This window comes from Protopterus annectens, chromosome 4.part0 (assembly GCF_019279795.1).
Source record: "Protopterus annectens isolate FY-2018-M chromosome 4.part0, PAN1.0, whole genome shotgun sequence".
Taxonomy (NCBI): Eukaryota; Metazoa; Chordata; order Ceratodontiformes; family Protopteridae; genus Protopterus; species Protopterus annectens.
The window spans coordinates 566,222,793-566,241,064 of NC_056733.1; the positions used below are offsets into that span (position 1 = coordinate 566,222,793).

Genomic DNA, 18,272 nt, shown 5'->3' on the forward strand with positions numbered 1-18,272 from the left:
AGGAAAGGAAGTGGAATCATCACATCCGAATCAGAATAAGGAGGATACTCCCATAGAACCTCTATAATAATCAAAAATCCTCTGCCATTTAAGCATATGTTCTTTAGGCAAGAATCCTGAAGAGCTAGAGGAAAACCCCACTGAAGTTAAACCTGGCCTGCCTCTCAAACTGCAGGAATGAAGAACATCTGGTGGAAGGTAACTGGCTGAAGGAAAAAAAACCAGAGAAACTGGCTAGGACATGATTTTCCCTTAAAACAATCAGGGGTTTCGCCAGGTGTGACAGCTTTAAAGATAATACAAAACCAGTTAGACTTGAAGTAAACTTCTCTCAGCTTTTTTAAATGCTTTGGGGATACTAATATAAACAGGTGCTTTTGTTTATTTCTTGTTCACCCTTCATTGTTTTTCTTTGTCCAGTTTTGAAAAATGTAGACACTGCAATGAAAAAAGACTGAGGATGGAAGGAGAGCACAAGGGTCTGGTTGACATAGCATGACAAAATAAAAATCAGTGTGCTTTTCCCCATGCTTGCACAGAGAAATGACTGGGTAAAAACTATAGGCGTCATCCAGTAAGAAGTTTATTACAAAGCATGTAAATGAAAAAGAATATTAAATACTGTAAGTCTTTCTTTCTGATAAACAAGGTACCCTTAGCAGTTCAGTGTCTGGTTTGCATGTCACTAGAAGACAATTTGATAAAGAAAAAATGGCTTGGAGAAAGTGTCTACTGAAAGCATTCAAGTGTTTTCTCAACTGGAAGAGTTGTATAGATATAAAAAATTAAATAGCATTTACTAATAGCACAGGCCATGTGTCTTAGCATGACTACCCCTTCTTTTTGGTTAATTTAGCCCACCTGTGTAGCTATCAACTTAGAACTTATATTCTTATTAGGAAGCAAAAATTTCAATATTTGAAGATGTACATAGTCTTGTGTGTTATTGAAAAGTTTGTAGGTTTTACGAGGGTTTTTTGGGGGGTTGTTTGTTCTGTTTGAGGGCTTTCAAAAAAGCAAAAAGTTATGTAAGATGTGACATAGCTGCAAATGGATATGACATGAAACAACTGTAGAAAAGACCAAACTGCCGGACAGTATATACATGTAACAAAAAAACTGGAACTAGACATTTAGCAAAACAGCAGTTATATATAAAAGGTGGTAATAACTATATAAGAAAATGAGGCTTTCTGTAATTTCTTTCATTCTAAATGGTCTTACAGATAAGAATAAAAAAGAAAGAGTAGTGAATTATATTAAAAAATGTAGAGTGCAAATAGCTATGCTGCAGGAGACACACCTGGAAAAAACTGAACATCTGAATTTGATAAAGAAAGGTTTTCAGGATGGTTACTCAGCAAAATATTTGGGGCAAAAGAAAAGTGATGTATTTATTTTAATTGCAAGAGGAGCTCCAATAGGGATAGAAGAGAGGAAAAAAAAAGACAATAATGGAAGATACAGAATACTAAGGAGCTACTGGCTAGGGAGGAGGATTACACCTGCACGCATTTACATCCCCCCTAAAACTGCTATAATGGAGCTCAAGAACATTTCGGGAAAAGTAATCAGCTTTCAGCAAAGAATATTACTTATAGGTGGAGACTGGAATTTGGTTTGCAACAGTGAAGATGTGTCTGGGGGCCTAGAAGGGATAATATAACAAGGGAGGGTAGATTTTTAAGAAATTTATGAAAATGTTTGGCATGGAAGATGTGAATTCAGTACTAGGAGTTCGAAGTGAATTTACATTTTACTCACCAAGATACAAAAACTGGGCTAGACTAGACAGATTTTATATGTCACAGGAACACGTGCATTTAAATGAAGGTCTTGAAACACACTGAATAACTATTTCAGATCATGCACCAATAATAACTAAAAAATGCAAGGTAATGAAATGAAAATGAGACACTGGCACTTCACCACCTACTTGTTGAAAAGAGAGGAATTTAAGGAATGGGTTGTGGACTTATTTCAGGAGGTACTACAGAAGACAGATTTGTCTTCTGAATACATAGCTAAGGAGTGGGATAAAATTAAAATGAAGTTTAAAACTAGGTTGGAAATAAAAGAAACGGAGATATGGCTAAACAATAACAAAAATTATTTAGAAGGACTGACAAATGTTAAAGTATTGCAAAATAGGGGAAATCTCTCAGAACAAGAAAAGGAGCAATTGCAGAATGTTAAACAGAAAATAAGGGATTACCTTGATAATATACATGAGGTAATCCCTTATTTTTTTTTTTTAGGGATTACCTTGATAATATACATGATTGCCGTGGTACGGCTGTAGCGTTATTACCTCACAGCAAGAAGTTCTCCCGTTCGATTCTCGGCGTGGCTTGGGAGTGCCTTCTGTGTGGAGTCTGCATGTCCTCCCTGCGGTTGGGTAGCGTTCGAAAGACATGCGTGCGTAAATGGGCGTGCCTTCGTTGAAGGTTGGGCATCGAGCTGGCACCTCGGCGTTTCATAAAAATCTACTGCCAATCATTAGCGGACCGGAGTTCCGCTGTGGCGACCCCTTACCGTGGAAAAAGCTGAAAGTGTGTACCTCGATAATATATATGAGTTTAGAAAGATTGCTGTTAAGCAACTGTTTTTTGAGAATAATTCTCGAGCACAAAAACTCTTAGCACAACAATTCAGGCAACAAAAAGTGGAAAGGGCAGTCACCAAGCTTAGGGAGCCTATAACAAGGAAGATAACAAAAGACACTGTAGAAGTATTAGAAATATTTCGGAAATTTTATTAAAATTTGTATAAAGCAGAGAAATATGGAAATCAAGAAAAGGTACAAATGGAAATGTTTATGGAAGAATTAAATATGCCAAAGTTAGAGGTAGATGAAGCTCAATTACTAACCGTTAGGACAGGAAGAGATGAGATAAAAATGGCTATGTGTAACCAATCTACAGGAAAGTCCCCAGGAATATATGGTTTTCTTGTGGAAGTTTGGAAGTTAGGAGGGAAAAAAATTATAAAGATCTGGAAGGCTTTGTTTAACAGTATTTTAAGAGGAGGAGAAGTTCCAGCATCTTGGAAGAAGGAGGTGGTAATGGGAATACCTAAAGAGGGTAAAGATCCATCGGATCCAGATTCATACAGGCCCATTTCATTACTAAACCATATAAAGTGTTTATGTCTATAATGGCTAAAAGAATGGCAAAAGTGATACCACAATTGATAGATATGGATCAGTGTGGTTCTGTGGAGGTGAGACAAACATTTGACAATATTAACAGAACACTGATGATCCAGAGGGAAGCAGAATGTAAGCAAGTACCACTTTTATTGGTGGGTCTTGATGCAGAGAAAGCATTTGACAGAGCAGACTTGGACTTCATGAGCAGGGCAACGGAAGCATCTGCTTTCCCAGATACAATTATAAGGTTGATTAGAAGAATATATGAGGGATCGGTGGCACAAATTAAAGTGGATGGGTTCCTCTCTGAGAATTTCTGCTTGAGTAGAGGAAACAGGTAGGGTTGTCCGCTTTCCCCTTCGTTGTTTGTATTATATTTAGGACCACTGGCAAAGAAAATAAGACCCTCAGAAATTCAAGAATATAATTGGTATGGTAGTCAGGAAAAGATGGCTCTATTTGCAGATGATATTTTACACATGACAAAATCAGAAAGGGACATTACAGTGTTGTGGAACATTTTAAGACCGTTTCAAATCTTCTCAGGATACAAAATTAATGAAGCTAAAACAAAGGCAGTAGCGGTAAATTACGTACCCACACACAAATTGGTCCAACAATATCCATATTTATGGGGACATGATAAAATGAAGTATGTGGGAAGAGACTAAATGGAAGATGATACAAAAATTGAGAAACTGGAAGTTTTGTTATATGGATATGGATATGAAGACACAAGCTATTAAAATGTTTTTAGTCCCTTTAGTCTTATACACAGGTCAGGCATACTTTTATCAACCGGAGGAGAAATTGTGGACAGCAATTAAAAAAAAGAGTTGAAGGATTTTATCTGAGAAGGGAAGGCAGCAAGGGTCAAGTGGGATAAGCTGATTCTACCAATAGAACCAGGTGGACTAGGATTACCTCATTTCAGTGTGTATTTTAGAGCAACACGGTTAAGGCTCTTATACATAGCACAGACATAGAACTATAACTCAAGGTGGAAAGGGATGATGATGACGCAGGGAGGAAGCTCAAGAAATAAGGAGAGATTGGGATTTTGGATGCAAACTCTTGAGGAGAACAACCAAAATCATAGAGTATTATATTCATAAAATAGCAGGGAGTATTCTAAAAACCAAACCAGTATAAGATGGAGAAAAGAGATCTTGCCGAAAGGGATGACTGTGGTCTGGGATACAATTAATAGGGAAGAGTGGGCTGGAATTTATTGGTGAAAACTGGCAAATGAACCAAGGTACTGGGAACAAATAACTAGGAAGGGAAAGGTAATAAAATTTATTTGGACTGCAGGTTAGAGATTGCCTTCCCTATCAAGGATTGAAATCAGAGTATAGGCAAAGGGAAAGAAATAGGGAGTTCCTAAATGAAAGACCAGCACTGGTAGAGTTTTTAACAGAATTTAGAAAAGGAATAATTTCTGCGACCTTTCCAGTTGTTGTAGATGTCGTGTTAAGTACATACCAAAAGGGGCATTGTACTCTATAATGTGTTTAATGAGTGATGACTCCCTCCAGTACAGCTCTTTTGAGTGTGTACCTTTACCTCCAGTGGGTGTGGCTTGAGCCTTTAAAAAAATGAAGTTATCACCTTACAATTCTAACAAATACTCATTGTAAGTGATCAAATATCAATACAGTTGTGTTTGCCATCATGTATGCTTCAAGATAAAATATTCTGATACCTTGTATGCAGCACGTTTTTGGCATTATTAATGCAAATATGAACAAGCCATATCTGACGTCTACAGGCGAAGTAGGAGGTAATTGCAGAAATGCCTGGAGGGGTACTTGGCTGTAATGAGAAATACACAACATGTAAAGATGGAAGGATAAGCTAAGCCTACCAACAATGGTAGAAAAAAGTACACTCTAAGGTGAATGGAAAGTAACAGCATTAGTAATAACAAAATAAATTTAAATCTAAAGATCAATTAAATAGTTTATAAGAGCCAATATGTGAAAAAGACTCATCTCCACTCAACAACTCGAGAGCTGAAGGTGACCATGTCTAGACACGAAAGCGGCAAACGAAATCTGAGAGATGTTAAGGGTTGGTGCATTATGGATAGGGAAGGAGCGCGAGAGTTTTCTGGCAGCCACAAGCTAGTGCAATGGCAAAGCTGGATCTGAAGATTGGATCCGAACCCATTAGTTGAGGAATGAATTAAAATTGACATCAGATGTAGTGTTAAACATGCGATTGGTCATGAAACGGCAGAAGATGTGGTGTTTGTTTACATTAAGTGGACCGTACTGGAGTACCTTATACACCTACACAATAGATGTTACAATTTAAAGTGCTCCATTTGAATTATTTTTTCTTAGTCATATACTGTTATTTACCTTTTGGACTGTTTTAATAAAGGTGTGATAACGTTTAAAAAATCAGAAAGACACAGCAAATGACAAAACTGAAACAGTATATTGCCTGCAGTCACTCAACTAAATAAACAGGCAGTGTTTAAAAACAGTATGACTGTATGTAATGAGCTTACTGTAAGTGTAGTTTTTAAACACTAAATTATATTGGGTTTGCCCAACTTTGTGTGTCCCATTTCATGACCAGAATTTCTCTAAGTGGTGGCTTCTCCCTGGGAAGATGCAGCAAAGGTCTTATGCCTGATAAATAAAGTACATGCATGGCAAGAGACTGGCCTAAATATAAGACATGTTACTTTCATAGATTTCACCAATATTCCAAGGTCACTAAGACCTATGGCCACTCGCATCTTACTAATACCCTCCCTCAAGACATACCACCTTTCATCAGATAGACCATACCATTCAATCCAAGAGTAAACCTGTGGCTACCTGTCTAGTCATCCAAGTTATGTTTTAACGGAAGATAGTGAGATGCACTACTTAATATGCAAGAGCAATTTGGGAGATTCTAGGTTATAAGCCTGTCCATCCACCATGTTTTATTTATCTACTGGTTAAGATTCAGACACATGGTTCGTGTAGTGATGAAGCCAATGGACTTGCAGAGAAATAGGAGGTCCAGGACAACCAGGTCTCAAACAGCAGAATATGTGAGGTGGAGATCTTCCCTCAAGTCTATAAGACACTGAATAAATGGAGAGAGCTTCAAGTCTCTCTTCGTGTCTTACTAGACCTAGTGCCAAAAGGCTGGCAACAGAGGTGAAACTAGCAGGCTAACTGTCCATCATGTTCACTGCTTAGGTGCTCAGACAAGTAAAGTAAATGCAGCAGAGGGAGTATGTAATTATGACAGAATACACAATACACACAGAAGGCTCACCAATGACCGGTAGTTTTGTCCCAGATGGTGCAGAGTTTAAAAGTAAGATGGAAAAAAGGAGTCAATACTTCAAGGCACCGCACTATGCACTAGGCAGGTAGGAATATATGCAAGAGACGGAATCTCAAATTTTAGCAGTCAAAGGGGAGGAACACCCCAGTTTGACTACGTTCCAATGCTCATTAGTATGAGCAGATTAGAAAACAATAGGGAGGAGCTTCCCAAGACCAATGTATACTAAGGGCAGGCAATTCAAGAGTCACCAAATTTAAAACTGCAACACAGATTGGTTTGATAGTCTGTATTCTCAATCTAAGGAATACAGTGGGAAGGCAAACATATTCAAATAGCTTAAGGGGAGTGACTACATAAAACGATACTTGTGTGCTTACTGAAATAGCCAATGAAAGAAGAGAAGGAGAGGAATTTTGTGCTTAAATTAACATAAAGAGTGGACAACACTGCTTTATCAACCCAATAAGAACACAGTAGATTTTTTTTTCAGATGCTTCATTTCAGGACATTCAATAACACAGCTATCTCAAAACAGAAGCAGTTCAAAAGAGCACAACAAGAACAGGGTTGAAAAATTCTTCAGACAAAGCTCTGTTGTAGAATGGCCTGGTGTTGCCTTAAAGCACTCACAGCTCCTGAACTGGCCTAGCTCTCATTCCTCTCCCAAGAAAAAAATTAGGGCTTAATTACAGTTACACCCCTTAAATGGCAGAATACAGTACAAACAACACAATTTTCACATTTACTAGAAGCACTGACTATAGGCATAAAGAGCTGAGCTAAAACAGATAAATAGATTATTTAAAAAAAAAAAAAAAACAACCAGGAGATAAAAATTCTTCAGGCACTTAGCTTTGTTGCTAAATGAGTTGGAAATTATAAGAGATCTGGGTACACAGGCTGACAGCAACCTCTCTTTTGACCACCGCATTGCCACTGTGGTCAGAAAGTCCTTCTATGTGGCACATCTCATTACTAAGGGTATTGCATCCTGGAAGAAAGAGGTCATTGTCTTCCTCTACTCTTCCCTCATTAGGCCAATCATTGAGTACAATGCCCCATTTGGCATGTACCTCACTAAACACCTGCAGCAACTGGAGAGGCCACAAAAGTACCTCACAAAGAAGATCCTAGACCTTAAACATTGTCCTACATGGACAGACTCAAAAAACTCCAACTATTCTCTGTCTCATATCGCCTACTCAGAGGCAATCTCTGCTTGACTTATAAAGCTATGTCTGACCCAGCTCTGTTAGAAATGCTACATCTAAAGAAATCCCAATCCCTCTGGACAACACGCTCCAGAGACCTCAACCTCATTACCCCAATCAACAGAACATGCTGGAGGGATAGGTTCATAACCCAGAGGCTGCCTATGCTATGGAACAGACTTCCCATACATATCAAGCAGAGCACTTTACTGGCCCTCTTCAAGAGAAATCTTGATGAGTGGATGGGAAATAGAAAATTCACCCCAGGGATCACTCCAGTGGCTTTACACGACAGAGGCACTGTGAACTAAGTTCAGGTGGCACAATGCCAGAGTAATCCTATGGGCTAGGCTTGTAAAGGCTCCAGGGCCATTAGCCCAGTGCACACCTATGAACCCAAGTATTTCTGACCAGCTCTGTGCTCTCTTCAGTTCTATAAAGCTAGTATTCCCCCTGTAGGCTCTATCCCTGAAGTAACAAACAGTTGATCTAAATTACCTCTCAGATGTCCAGAATTTTGCAGAATATTCAGATTGTTATTCATATTTTTGGTTTGTTCCTCGCATTTTTTTTCTAGCAATTTATTGAGGGATAAGGCTATTAAATAATGACAGTCATTTCAAATTCAGACTTCATATCTTTCAACAAATAAATGCTAACAGAAAACTTGTTACTTTAGCATTTTCTAAGTTTATAACAGCAATGTTTAAAATCTGCCCATGATTTTAGGCCTTTGCCATACGTTATTTTTGGCTCTGTCCAGAATTCTTGCACTAAGTGATTGAGAGATACAATCTAAAACACTGTTTAATCTCACAGTATACACTTCCCACTAAAACTTCACCTTAAGGATTCATGCATCCCGATCATCACGACATTGATGGGTTCTGCCCAAGCTCCTCTTACTGGCTCTCGACTATGCTATGCAGGATGCACCACTACCAGTCCCCACGCACCATATCCCAGGATGCACCACTACCAGTCCCCAGATATGTCCCTGTACATGCACACATGCACAGATAACCTGTAGAAAAACAACATAGAACAAAACAGATAAACAACAGGAAACAAAAAGGCAAGTCAATCTCGTCTCATCTCTGGGGGAAGGGGAAGGGGGGGGTAGGAAGAATGTACAAGATGGGATCCCAAACATCTGAAGTTATGGTGTACACAACACTAATAATTATGTGATCTATCCTCGCCTACATTCTGACTGATGGGACAGCATCCTAGCCCTGAATCCTGGGTGGCTCACTGAAAACTGGAACTCCTGAGTCCAAACCAAATAACAGCTTTCGTCCTTTAGATGGATGACAATTTGTAAGTGGGAAATGAAAGTGATTTTTGGATTGGACCAAGTGGCAGCACAGATTTTAGATATAGCGAGCGAATGAAAGAAAAAGCATAGAAGTAGCCATAGCTCTGGTAGAATGTTTAAGATGTTGTAAGTTGCTTGTTGAAGTTAAAGAGAAAGAGTTATGCTTTCTGATCCATTTTGGTGATTTTTGAAGTTTTGTGATAGTTTTGGTTTATTTGTGGGGTCTGACAGGACACAAACAACTGGTCTGACTTCTGGTTGCTCTGTGCTCTCTAAGTCCTGTCTAAATAGAGTGCGTAGATTGTGATGAATTGAAGATGTAGAGCAATGGAACTCAATTTGTTGAGAATTAGAAACTAGAGAAGACTTAACAGAGGAAAGAAGATAACTAGGACAACAGACCAGATTGAGCCCTAAGTGATGTAATTGATACTCTATCCTAATTGAAATCAAGTGGCTTAATAGAATAGGCTCTTGGCTCTGACCTTCTGAATACTCTGACAGAACACAGCTACTTATATCACTGTTTACAATGTACAATTCAAGTCAAACAAACACACAAAAACTCAATAATGGAATAACTTTCTCTCTCTCAATTTCTTTCTAGAGAAGAATAAAATATAAATGATCGAGAAAAGAAGACGAAGTCAAAAGACAATAAAAAAAACGGAAAAAGACAAGAGACACAGAGGTGCTTCTCCACACACTCTCACAACACAAGAATTCCTCTGTGAATTTTTGTAGCTATTTAAACACACAAGAAGCTGTTAAAAAAGCTTTTTTTTGAGAGAATAGAGAAAAATGACAGAAAAACTAGTGAAATAATCACTACTTAACTCAGCCAGCTCGAGACGCGTCTCTTCTTGTGTTAGCAGCAAGATCTGGGGGGGGGGACTGTGGTGTGCATCCTGGGATATAGTAGCTCAGCCAAGAGACTTTGGCTCTTGGGCATAGCGTGCGTGCGGAGCGGACCGAGGATCGGCTCACCACCAATCAATCAGATGGCTGAGAGAGGGATCACATAACATCTATCATTAAAAGCATTTGCATGAAATACAAATATATCCTAATGTCCTGATATGCTGCATATGAAAAAAGCTAAAATATAACAAAATAGTTAATTAAAAACACTATAAAACTCATGCAGTCCTCCTAGTCTAAGAAGATAAAGCAAGGTGTGTAAAATAACAAGGAGCCAAAGTGGCTACAGGGGTTTCAAACCACTCTTTAACCAGATCAGAAAATGTCTTTCTAGTAAGACAGTAGCTATGTCTCATCCATAAACATTATTGCTATGTTATAAAGAAATAAATGTTTCTCTCTGCTTGCTAATATAGAGGATGTCACAGGACTGTAAGCAAGAAACGATACTTACTATCCATATTAGTAAAAACAATTGCGATCCCTGTAATTTTTAGGGATTACTCTATAGCGCAGGGAATTCTTTCCCATCAGTGATAAAGGGGTGGAGGAAGGGCAGTTTTATTACTACAGTGCTCTTCCCTCAAAGATCTATTGCTATGATAAAGTACCTTACACATAAGTGGATTATCGTCTTTGGAGTGGGTCACTAAGCAAGTAAGAAAAAGAAAAACAAAACCTAACATATAGGTAAATTCACTAGTTGTACAAGATATCATCTGGGAGATAGAAAAATGAGCAAATCAATTATGCCAGACAGTACAAAAGTACTTCACGTAAAGAACCAAATAATGCCCTACAAACAGAAGCCTTAAATGCAAAACTAAAATACAAATATTTTTTCCATATGTACTCTGTGCTCTGTTGTCTTATTTTGAAAAAATTGAGAATTATGGTAAGTGTGGTTTTCAAAAGTGAATATTGTGGTGTGCTTTGACATTGTTTTACTATTCAGTTCAAAACCTGAACATTATTAGCTCATTTTCAAAAGTGAATAATGTGTTGTATAGCTTTTACATTGTTTTATGCATTCTTTAATTACTGTATTATTTGGTCTGTAGATGTTATATGACCGTATTATGTGATATTTTGCATATATATGTGTTTTTTTTAAGGTTTTTCTCTCTGGCCCTCCACAGAAAAGGGAAAAATAAGTAATTCAAATCAGACTATCTCAGTGACCAAAGTGACAGTATTCATGAAAAAAACACTTTCTAGAGAAAGCAAACTCTCTGTACAGTGCAATGCACAAAAAATAATGATACAAATTCACAAAACAGTTCTACATGAAACTCATTCACTGGGAGAAATGTTCAAAATACGCCCATTAGAAAAAAGAAATGCAAACTGTTAACACCCTGGGTAGGTGAATATTACTGCATTCTAAATGTTGATGCCCTCGCAAGTAAACCAATACAAACATGCATATTCCATGTGTATAAAATGAATTCATAAAGCAGTTGCTGGCATTTATTTTAATTACGTACAGATATTTAAAAATAGTATAGCTGTAGCCTTATGGCATACAGGTATAAAACCTTGGCTATGACCAAGAAGCTCACGTTTGATTACTGGTCACAGGAGCTGGAAGAATTATGTGGGAGTGGAAGGGAGTACATGGTCACTCCCTGCTCGCCCATCAGGTGTCACTGCTGCATCACTGACCTCTTTAAAAGTGTACAGGGACTGCAGGTAGCAGCTACAAGCTGGCCAGAAACGTTGTGATACAGAGGAGCTGCGAGACTGATTCCTGCGTGGGAACATTCAATGCACCTTACAGGTAGGAGAATACAGCAGCATCTTAGTTGTCATGGAGATGGGGAGTTATGACCCACCCTGAATGGTTCACACACTGGCCTGCTCCCCAGTTCCTGACTTTCTCATTAAAACAATGAGCTGATTAGGTTCTCACTTAGACAGTGAATGAATGGGCCAACCAGTTCTCACCCTACCCATGGAATAAAAGGGCTTGGCTGTTGTCTTGTAAGGAGAATTAATGGACTTGACTGGATATAGGAAGGGAAGCCACTGAGTTAACTGACTGGATAGGTGGGAAAGATAGAATAAAAAGAAGATGAAATAATAGGAGTACCTGTGTTTTCTAATAATAGTTGTAGTAGTAGTCAAAACATGTCGCTAAGCTCTGAAATAACATGCATTTGAGTGAAAGCAAAATCAGTGATAAGAACATGCAAAATAATTGTATTATTTTTTTATAAAAAAACACAGACACAACTAGATGGTCTTTACAGAAATGTGTTGGTGGCAATGCAGTAATTATTCTACTGCTTAAATAAAAGATTTAATTCCTTTAAAAAAAATTCAGCAAGGAATGCTGATAAGAAAAAGTTTGGTATCCAGTAATATGCTTAGTTTGATAAAGCTGTGGGACAGGTAAAGGTTTTCTGTAGAGCAGCCCATTAGAAACTAGATCATTCCTATGAAACAGTAACACTGATGGGTAATAATACTTCTGAATAAAGAATTATTTTCCATTTTTTCAGCTTCTTCTCAGCAAGAGTTTTTACTTGCTTAGTAGTTTTACTGGCAGGTAAAATGTTCAGTCCTCACAGGAACCCATAAGGCCTCAGTTTAACATTCACTGGTTCTCTCTCTGACCCTCATACACTCATGCCTTTCCATTAGGGTCTTTACCGTGGCTCCTGCACCTACTCAGTAGTTTTACTGGCAGGTAAAAAGTTCAGTCCTCACAAGAACCCATAAGGCCTGCAATTTAACATTCAGTGGTTCTCTCTCTGACTCTCATACATTAATGCCTTTTCATTATGGTCCTTACCGTGGCCCCTGCACCTACAGAATCACAACAATAACACTTTGTCAGATGTTTTCATCAGGTGCTCCACCTCATCTTTCTCATTATCAGCTGGCATTTTATGCAGAGTACATTAAACTTGTGTCAGAACTGAATTCTGATATAGCAACATACAAACTAGGTAATTCCTAGTTTAAACAGCCGAGACACTGACAGTATAAACCTTCTTTCTAAAAGAGTCCAGCAATATGCCTTCCCTCTCAAAAGGGAATATCCCAAGAGGTACAAGAGCCTTACCAGAAGGTGATGACACCATACTTTCTGAGTAAAGTTTTAAACTACAGTATAAATGAAAACTACCTTCATTAATACAATATGTTGGCAGACTTATAGGTTGCCCCTGTATATCTGGACCTATATTACTATAACGTCACAAGGCCTGGAAAGTTTTAAACATAAAAGGAATTCTGCTGACAGACTCGTATAACTTGAACATCTCTAAATAACTCTCTTTTTTGGAGGGGACTATAACCCTGGAATAAACCATTTAATATCCATCCCAAGTTACAGTTTCATTAAAATGCTGTGATCTGAGGAAGCAATAAGGATGACTGTAGACAGGAGTCTTCAAAGTCAAGCTCAAACTGAGGTAAGTAATCTTGTGAAATATGTAAGTACTATTCTTCCTCAGATGAAAGTACGGACCTCCTTTTTCTTTCGTTCTTAGCCCACTGGACCTCTGCTGACGTCTGTCCCTAAGTAGGACAAGTGTCAGTCCTTGTTGTTCAGGTTATGGACATTATCCTATTCAGATGAGGTATATATATATATATATATATATATATATATATATATATATATATATATATAAAGAGCAGGACTTTGGCTTAACAACAGGCCAGTCCACAATGAAAATGTCCGCATCCTCCATATTCCTGTAGGTTGGAAGTTAGTACGGAAGTAGGCACTAATAAAGGTGTATTTTTTACTAAATACTTAAGTAGCACCTCAGCTGAAGCTCTGATAGCACTATAACAACAGACTGTGTTTTGTGTATGCTACAGATGTTCCAGCTTCAGTAAGACTTGTATATTAATTTTGGTCCTCACAGCATGTTGGCAAGGATTCTTAACTTTCCTTTGCATGGCTCCTTCATTTTCTTAATCATTCATAGCTCTTATGTTTCTTCAACATGTTCTAATGCTTTTTTTTAATACGAAAAAGATTCAACACTTAAAGTTTTATTAACTTGGAAACCTGCAAAACTTTAGTACGCTATGGTCTAGGCCTAAGCAGAACAGACATTTTATGTGATGGTCTTTGGATTATTGACCAGTTTAGAAGACATCCCAGTATCAAAATTTGGAGAGAAAAAAAAAAAGTAACCTCTAAGATAAAAAAAAAATCTCTGATTAATGAGGCAATTTATGCAGAATTTCTTCTAGCACTACAGAGCACTCAAAACTGCTCAGAAACTACAAGAACTGAAGTGAGTGCACAACACGGTTTATAACAAAGAAGAGCCTCATTTAACCTACGTGACTACTTAATATGCTTGAGACCTGCACACATTCTTGACAAGGAAAGCCTCTACTTAAACAGATTCTTTATGTGGAAATCGATCACAGAAAGATGGGCAAACACAAATGTTATGATTTACTGATACAGTGATCCTTCTCAAAGAAGACTGTACAAATAAACACTTGAAGAACTTATTCAAATGCAATTTTCTACAAGAGATTCAGCTAATTTAGATAAGAAAAAAACAGTTGTGTTAAGTAGTTACCATAACAGAAAATGTTCCATTGATCATTATGGAAGTAGCCTAAGCTACTGTATATGGGTTGTATCCTGCATATGATATAACAGCTGGACAGCCTCCAAAGCTTCAAGGGATCATCCATATGCCCAAACCATTAGTTAAGCTGAGCTGATTAACAAGATAGGCTTGGATGCCAAGCTCTTCAGAGATTTTATGCCATTTGAAAGGAGGAGGCCATGTCTTGAGAAGAAATTTCTAGGAAAAGAAAAAAAAATACATGTCCACCCTCTGGCATAAAAACACAGCAAATAAAGAGGATGGCAGAAGGGAGCAGATACATCAAGGACCATTCTAACACCTACTGTTATATTAAGTTTGCTTACACAACTGTACTATGTTCTTCACATTCATTACTGCAGGTAGTGTCCCATGGCTTAGAACAACTGGGAAATGAAAGGTGAAGGGTCCAGGAGCCCCTGGAAAATGATGTTATCAAAGCTGGTCCTGTACCTGGAAAAGGAATCTAGTTTAAACTGCTTTACAAAAGTATGCACAGAGTACCAAGCTGCTGCTTCTAGAATACTTCTAGACTCCACCCCTTTTCAAAAAGCCACAGATGAAACCGAGGCTCTGGTACAGTGCACCTTGACTTTGCCTGGAATAGTTCTGTTGTGGTGTGAATAACAAAAGGTAATAGCCTTGGACAACCATTTGGAAATGGTCCACTTTGACACAGGTTGTCCCTTTTTACCATCACAAGAAATGATCAACTGATAGTAAGTTTTGAAGGATTTTGTTCCATCAAGACAGTACCCAAGATGTCTGTGGGCATCCAAGATATGAAGTATCCTTTTTCCCTCAGTTTTAGGTTCTGGAAAATGAGGAGATGAATAGCTCGGCTTTAAAATTAACTCAGATACCACTTTAGGCATAAAAGGATTAGTTCTTAAATAAACCCTGTCTCTGTGAAAAACGAGATAAAGCTAACCCAACATTAAGAGCTTGCAACTTTTCTTGTAGAGGTCAGAGCAATCAACAAGACTGCCTTCAGTGTTGAGCCTCACATGTGCCACATGAGCTGGTTCAAATGGAGTATCTGTTAGCTTCTCTAGCACAAAATTAAGATCCCAAGGAGTCACCAGCTTTCTAGGAGACTTCTTATGTAGCATCCCTTTCAAAAACATTTTCACAGGAGAATGCATTTAAAGGACATCTATGGGCAGACATACTGAAATGGATGACAATGAAATTTAACCGAGAAGTAAGACAACCCATAAGATTGTAGCTCACACAAACACTGTAAAACCAGAGAAACATTAGCCCTGAATAGGTGATGGTTGTTTTCCTGGCACCAACTAGAAAACCTTTTCCATTTGCCTATATATGATCTTCTAATAGCAGGCTTTCTTGCATCCATTAATACCTGCTACATGACCACAGAAACCAAGTACCTGAAAAGTATTAAGACCCTATCATCCAGGCAATCAGTTTTAATTGTTTGAGGTCACGATGTGTCAAACACCCTGTTCTCATGTGAGTAACTCCAGTCTGTGAAGAAGTCTGTAGTAACTGCTTCTGAACAATTCCAAAAGAAGGAAGAAATACTGCTGCCTGGGTCAGAAGGGAGTCACAACAATGATCTGTGGGGATTCATTCTGAATCTTCAAAAGTAAACGAAGTACACTGGGTATCAGTGGAAAGAGATTTCTTCAACCAGCACTTATTAACAGTTATGTTTGTTTTTTCCAAACAAAAGTATTCTATGAAAGTTTAAAACGGTTTACAATCAAAAGGTCAACGTTGACATGTACGACAGCCACCTCCTCGACCATGGTAGGAGCGACAGTTGGAATGTCAACATTCATGTGTACGTCTGTTTAGAAGGACACACACAGGGCAGGGATTCACAGCACTGATGTGAATGGGGGATTTACAAACTATGGTCGACAGAATTTGTCGACTTTGTTTCGTCGACCATACAACCTACTTAATATGTACGAGTCAATGTTATTTGTTGCAGAAATCACCATTTGCGCAAGAGATTTTCGTGCTTTTGATAGTAAACCACTTAAACACATACAAATTGATACCCACAATCACCATAAGCTGCAAAAGAACTCCACTTACTGTAGCTCAGCAAGCATCACTTCTTGCTCAAATACACTTATATGCATAAATAAAAGCAAGAGGTTGGAGCTTATTACAATAATAAACACATGCATATCTTGCAATGCTTATAGCTGTGGGCACTGCCTTGTTAAGACACACAGTAGCATGCTTCAGTAAAATATTTTCAATGCAAAAAGTTTAAGCAGAGATTAAACTGAGTTGAAGTGATCTCACGTTTCATAAAAATGTCACAATATACATTAAAATTAGAAAACCTAGCCAATAGGTTACCTGCCGCAAGTATGGATTGTTCTTCTTCCACTGCTCATCCATCAATTCTTCAGCAAGCTGCACAAAAATATATACCATATTTTACAAAATAACTAATACTATTTATGTGACAACTTGCTTGTATAAAATAAATAGCAGTCCATTAAAATAAAGGGTTAGTTTTTGAGCACAAGACGTATGTATAAATAAAACCAGCAGTCTGTATATTTCCACAGAAAATGTAATTAATAACAATTGTCTGTAGTACAGAAAGACTGGCAGTTTGGGCACTTGGCATGGATAAAATACATCAAAAAGTAAAGGGCGAGATGTTGAAGTACTGGACCTATGTATAAATAAAACCAGCAACATTTATAAATCTGTGACACGAGTGTAGTCTAATAATGTGTTTGCACTACACTAGTGCAGCAACAGTAAGAGCTAAACTTCAAGTTCATAGATAAGGCCAGCAATATCAGACTGTAATAACTATTTTTCTACTGCCCCGTTTTTGTGAAAACTAATATGGCACAAGCTCAATCAGGACAAGTACAATACCACATTTGGTGGGAATCAGCTACACAGTTTCTCAGAGACTGAATTTAAAAGTTGTTGTCAAAAGACATCCTCCTACTGACTTACATGGAAAGGCAACTTTAAATGTAGGGCAAAACCTCCAAGTCTAATCAACTTGGGAAGTTGAAGGAATGCCTTACTAAATGAGAGGAAATGTCTACTGAACATAATGAAAAAAGAAGTTATGTACCTACCAAACGTTCCATGTTAGTTGTCTTCTTCTCGCCTTCTTTCTTGCTGGTTGGGTTAGGAGCCGATCCTCGGCTCCAACTCGGCCATCTTCAAAAGCTCGAGAGCTGTTTACTGGCTCGAGGCTACCCCATATCCCATGATGCCTGGCGTTAGCTACCCAGATCTCGTTTGAAAAAACTATTCCAGACATAACTAAAGAAGAATTCTGCCCAAGTAGCCCCTTGGACCTAACTATGAAGCTATCTAAGCAGAAACAACAACCAGAAAAGGTTCAGCCAATGAAATCTGAATAAGGGAGATCCTCTCGATCCACTAGGATAGAGGGAAGGAGGGTGGGACGCAAGAAAGAAGGCGAGAAGAAGACAACTAACAAGGAACATTATGGTAGGTATATAACTTCTTTATGTTAAGTTGTCTATCTCGCCTTCATTCTTGCTGGTTAGGACAGTGTTCCTAGCACCTACTATCCTGGGTGGCTCAATGGAACAGACTCTTCAGAACAGTGGAACCAAAATTTGCCCTGTTCCTGGAAGCAAAGTCTAATTGTAATGAGAAATGAAGGTATGTGGTTTAGTCCACGTAGCAGCTGCTCAGATAGATTCCATGGGTAACCTAGATTGGAAGGCCACCGAGGTAGCCAGTGACCTAGTAGAGTGGCCTTTAGGTTTGGTAGATAATTTTTCGTTTCT

General features: G+C 38.2%; 1 protein-coding gene across 2 annotated transcripts in view; it reads right to left on the reverse strand.

Moving 5' to 3' along the window:
• The window catches only part of LOC122799442 (trichoplein keratin filament binding), a 1,060,398-nt gene that overhangs the window by 806,837 nt on the left and 235,289 nt on the right, over positions 1 to 18,272 (reverse strand). For both annotated transcript variants that reach the window (XM_044068500.1, XM_044068499.1), the window contains exon 4: positions 16,837 to 16,893. In XM_044068500.1, coding sequence (XP_043924435.1) covers positions 16,837 to 16,893 — 57 coding nt within the window. The remainder of the gene's footprint in view (positions 1 to 16,836; positions 16,894 to 18,272) is intronic.